Below are 4,925 nucleotides of genomic sequence, written 5' to 3'. Positions count from 1 at the left end.
ACAACGGCAAGGCTCTCGCCTGCTGAGCCTTGTAACCATGGCAACATTGTCAACCATCAATAAGGCGATTGAAGTTGGGTTTTTTCCAGCGCTTGACATTGAGTTGCCCTTCAGGAGTGTGTGGCTGGGAGTTGTAGGGTGTGGTGATATCATAATGGAAAACACTCAGAGCCAGGGCAATGAAACAAAACAAGCAGTAAAAGTCTGACACAAGCACAAAGCCATACTAACCAATCTGCCGGGACTGTGCAGGCTCCATGTACTTGTGTATAGTTTTATTTATTTAGCACTAACGGGTATTCTTAGCACTTTATAGTTTTCCTCATATAAAGGGAAGATATAATCCATCCATTCAGTATAGGACGTTACTGCCATTCTCTATACGAGGGAATGTGGCTCATACCACGGGCTGGTTGGCTGCCAAAACAAGCTCAGTTGGTTCTGCCCTGGTAAATATGTGACAGTCGGCAGGTATTAAGCATCAGACGGCAGCCACTTGCATTCACTCATCCAGTTACTATCCTGGAAGCTTGTACGCAGGGTTTCCCCCCCCCCCCCACGTACCTCCCACGTGTCCCTATCTAAGAGGGACCCAAACCCTCTTTCCTCCCCTGATGCCCTCATTTCTAGGCGCTCGGAATGTTTGCTGGGTATGAGGGTATCGCAGGGTTCTACAGCCCTAAAAGCCCCGATAATGTGTATAGAAACAGCAAGAGATTGGTTTATGAATAAAACGGTGTACATAAAATATGATTGTTCTGTCTTGCTTTTGCTGGGTATAATAATACCCATGGTTTGCCCCCCCCCAGTCTCATGGTAAAGGGGCAGATTTTTAGGGTTGTGCAGTTCGGATCTGCCTTCTTCCTATTCTACCCCGCTGTGATCATATACAAGACTCTCAAATGTTGCTTTGCTTCCAGTATATTAGGGTTGATATCCCTGCTTGAATGCAGGTAATTTAAAAACGTGTATCTTTAAACAATGACGCGTCAAGGTTTCCATGGCGACCGGTGTGACCTTTTTTGGGTGACACGTTGTTGTAGAACAAGCTTTAAAAACCCTCTGCTAAAGAAATGAATAAATCCTGAACTTTTGATTACAAACAGAAATACTCAGATTTATAGAGCGAGCAAAACATTTATTTCTTATATTGTTAATATTTTTAAAATAATAACGTAAAATGTGACATAAGAAAATATTTTTTAAGGTTTTTTAAAACACTGTGTGCTGAATGGAAACTGTTTTTTAATATTTTGCATACATTCCTTTGATAAAAAAGTAAAACTATATTTTCAAGTTTTGTTTGCTTTTTTTTTTAAAATTATTTTATTATTGTAGCCGTTAAAAAGTTAAAACATTTGTAGGTTGTGAGTTTTTTTGTTACTGGTACATTGTTATCACTATAGCAACCAACAGGTTGGCCCAATGAGCAAGTATAGTCCATCAGTTGCTAAGGTGATTACACCAATTTGCATTAGAATGGCTTCTTTTACAGTGATTTATTTATTAGGTAAATTTTTTAATATCTGGTACATGTGCCGGCAGCTTCTGTGATGGAAATTAACCAAAAACAAGAATATTTGTGTTATATTTATATTTTATATTAATGATATCCAGCGGTATATTTTTAATATTGAGCTAGGGATATTTTTTTAGGAATCTGTGATTTTTGCCTGGCAGAAGTAGAAGCAGCAAATATGATTTATTTGCTAAAACATTGAAAACATCAGAAAACGCAAAAAAAAATGTAACCCTTCATTTAAGATGACAAACAAAACTGCTGTTACCTATTTAAGAAATCAACGTGCCGTTAAGTACTGTTAAAAGAATAAAAAATAAGTAAATAACGATAAAGTAACTTTTTTTTATACAATTAGACAAACCTTACTTTTATCAGTTTTAGAATTTTGGGTTTTTTATGAGTAAAAAAAAAGTTTATTGCCACGTAAGAATCTTCTGTAATAGCATAAAAGTTTTTCAGTGTTGAATGCTGTTTTTTTTGTTTTTTTTTTAACAATTACGGTGTTTCCTATAGAAAAGTGTTATTTATTGACCTTTTGATTTAGGATTGAGTATTATTGGCATGTATTGTAGATCTGAATTTGTTGGTTTATAGTATTCAGAATATCTTTCATTTTGTCTTCCAAGCCGTCGAGCTGCTTCGCCTTCTCTTGAAGAATAATCTCGTTCTTCTCATACTGAGCTTCGAGTTCTGCGAGTAAGAAAAGAAAGAAAAAAACCAACACGTTCACCATGATTAAAATATGCAATAAAATAAAAATATGGGTATAAACAATTAGCAAATTATTTATTAATATATTATTATATTATAATATTAATTTATTAATACGGCTCCAAACTATGTAAAGGTTGTATTGTCCAATTGGCTACAGCTATATTTTATATATATTTATACCATGAGCTCTACTGTTTTCAAATAAGGATACCAGTGAGGTCCAAACTTCTCACAATGCATTAACCCTTTGTTAGAGAACAGGGGGCTGGCTTTACCCTGACTTTAAGATTTATCGAAGGAGCTAGAATGTCACCCCGTTGGGTTTAATCCAGTGTACTGATTGAGAATGGACGCACCTTGTAGCCTTTTCAGCTTATCCTGAGCATTATCCAATAAGGCCTTTGCTTCATCTCTTAGTTGATCTGCTTTATTCTTTGCTTCTTTGATGGTTTTCGCTTTCCGTTCCACGTGATTCTGAACCATTTTATATTTGACTGCAAGTTGCCCATCCAGTATCTTTAAACGAAGGGCGTAAAGATTTGTGTTAGTCTCCGTACCGTACAAGATTCAACAACGTGAGGGTATATTTAGACACAGTCTCACCTTTTTGGCATCGTTGGCTTTATCCAGTGCCGCGCCGGCAGTCTCCTCCGCGCGATTGGCCGCCAAGCTGTTGCTGGCCCTCTTGACCTTGAGGGCATCGATTTGTTTGTCCAGCTGCCCTACTCGCTCCATGGCGTCGTTGAGTCGATTCTCGGCGTTTGATGTGGCCGAGTGGATCTATAAATGAGAGTCATGAGTGGTGAATATTTCTTAGTATTAGCTGGGTTGGTATTCTATTTTCCACCGCGTTCTGCTTCACTTTAGGTAGAAAAATCTGGACCATCTTTGTTCAACTTGGTGAACGGTAATTCCTACGATGAGGTGAATGAGGATTAGTCCATCAGTAGCAACATGATCCAAAAATACATAAAACCAGAAGCATAGATTTGGTATCAGACGCCATCAGCGGCCCATTGGGTCTAAAATCTAAATAATGGAAAACCTGGGAGATGGTTATACGTAGGCTGTGCCTATCCAGATCTTTGAAGATCCAAACTCTGACCCTATTGTCAGTAAATTTGCCATAGTTACAAGGTTTTCTTGTGATGGATGTTTTAGCGCGATGGAAATTTTTAAGGGGGGGGGTTTATATATTCAGGACTTGTCAGTGAAGGGTAAGATTTCCGAGGGCCGGTTTAAGATATTACCTCCGTGAGCTTCACTTCTGTGTCTTCAATGTCGTTATTGGCGCTCTGAATAGCCCCTTCGGCAGCACCCTGAGCTCTCTTGGCATCTTCTAAAGCCCTTTTTACAGACTCAGCTGTGTTTTTCACGCTCTCTGCCCGACTCCTGCGAAAGTATAACAATTAGACTTGGGCACCAGGGGGCTCTTCGTGTTCGTCTTCGTGCTCGTCTTCGGGGAAAAAAAAATCTTCGTATTCCGCGAATATTCGCCCGTTCCTGTCTTCTCTTCGGGCGAATATTCGCGGACATTCTTCGTGCTCGTTTAATCTTCGTTTTCCTCCTGGTTGCCTAGCAGGGGTTAATACGGGGTTAATAACACATCACAGCAGCAGCAGCTGCCGTGAAGGTACGTGTGTGCAGCTCTATTGGTCGTTTCGGCAGGGGGCTGGTCTGGCATCAACGAGTGAATTGCAGAACTGCAGAATGCACTTCATTCGTTGATGGCAGGCGAGCCCCCTGCCGAAACGACCAATAGAGTTGCACACACATACCGAGGTGTACTGTCCATAGATGTTTAATAAAAGAATAGGGAATATTTTACATTTTTAAATTGATTTTGGACCACTTTACATGCCTAACATTTGCTACCTATTTACAATGGCATACTTTGCAACAACCCAACTTACTTATTGGACAGGACTGGAAAATAGCAGGACTGTCCACCAAAATCTTGGGTGTGTTGGCAGGTATGCTGATGGAAAAATGTTGGACAAGAACTAAAAAATAGCTTAGGGTTAATGTACGGTTATGTTTAAGATTAGTAGCAGTGCACTGGTTTGGTTAAAGATGGATTATGTCTAAATAATAATAATTTAATTTTAATGTTTTTTTTTTAAAAAAAAATAGGGGTTTATTTAAATGTATTTTAAAGTTAGATTTATTATTTAGTACTTGATTATATTTATTAAATGTTTATAGTAGCGTTACCTACCAAGCTATAACTACCTATGTGTATTTGCATTTTGCATACCTAGTTTAGCTAAATTAGATGGGACAGGACTGGAAAAAAGCAGGACTGTCCCTGAAAAAGTTGGGTCTGTTGGCAGGTATGTGGATGGAAAAATGTTATAGGGTGAAGTGTGAGTTATAGTGTTAATGTAATGCTATTAGTGAGTGAAGGCCAGGGCAAATAACAAGGAAAACGTCCTTGTGTTTTGTGCATTGTAAGTGTGTGTGTATGTGTGTTATGTGTGATGTCACTGTGTGTTATATGTGTTATATGTGTTATTGTGTGTGTTATGTTTGGTTGGTTGTGTATCAGAAGGAAAATAATGAAATGGAAAAGGAAATGGGAAAGGCAAATGAGTGGGCAATTGGCGACCCGCTCACCTGTTTCACCCCAGGGCAAAGCACCCAAACACTGTCAGTCTTAGACGTTTGGCAGCAGACTTCCAGAGCTCAG

The 4,925-nt window shown here is 38.9% G+C and overlaps 1 protein-coding gene across 1 annotated transcript in view; it reads right to left on the bottom strand.

Annotated features, from left to right (window-relative positions):
• Positions 1-1,117: 1,117 nt before the first annotated feature.
• The window catches only part of LAMB2 (laminin subunit beta 2), a 41,512-nt gene continuing 37,704 nt past the window's right edge, over positions 1,118-4,925 (bottom strand). Inside the window, exons 30-33 of the mRNA XM_053469297.1 lie at positions 3,487-3,628; positions 2,840-3,016; positions 2,593-2,752; positions 1,118-2,212 (exon numbers count right to left, since the gene is read on the bottom strand). Coding sequence (XP_053325272.1) covers positions 2,076-2,212; positions 2,593-2,752; positions 2,840-3,016; positions 3,487-3,628 — 616 coding nt within the window. The 3' untranslated portion in view covers positions 1,118-2,075. The remainder of the gene's footprint in view (positions 2,213-2,592; positions 2,753-2,839; positions 3,017-3,486; positions 3,629-4,925) is intronic.

This window comes from Spea bombifrons, chromosome 6 (assembly GCF_027358695.1).
Source record: "Spea bombifrons isolate aSpeBom1 chromosome 6, aSpeBom1.2.pri, whole genome shotgun sequence".
Taxonomy (NCBI): Eukaryota; Metazoa; Chordata; class Amphibia; order Anura; family Pelobatidae; genus Spea; species Spea bombifrons.
This window is presented reverse-complemented; position numbering and strand designations above follow the sequence as displayed.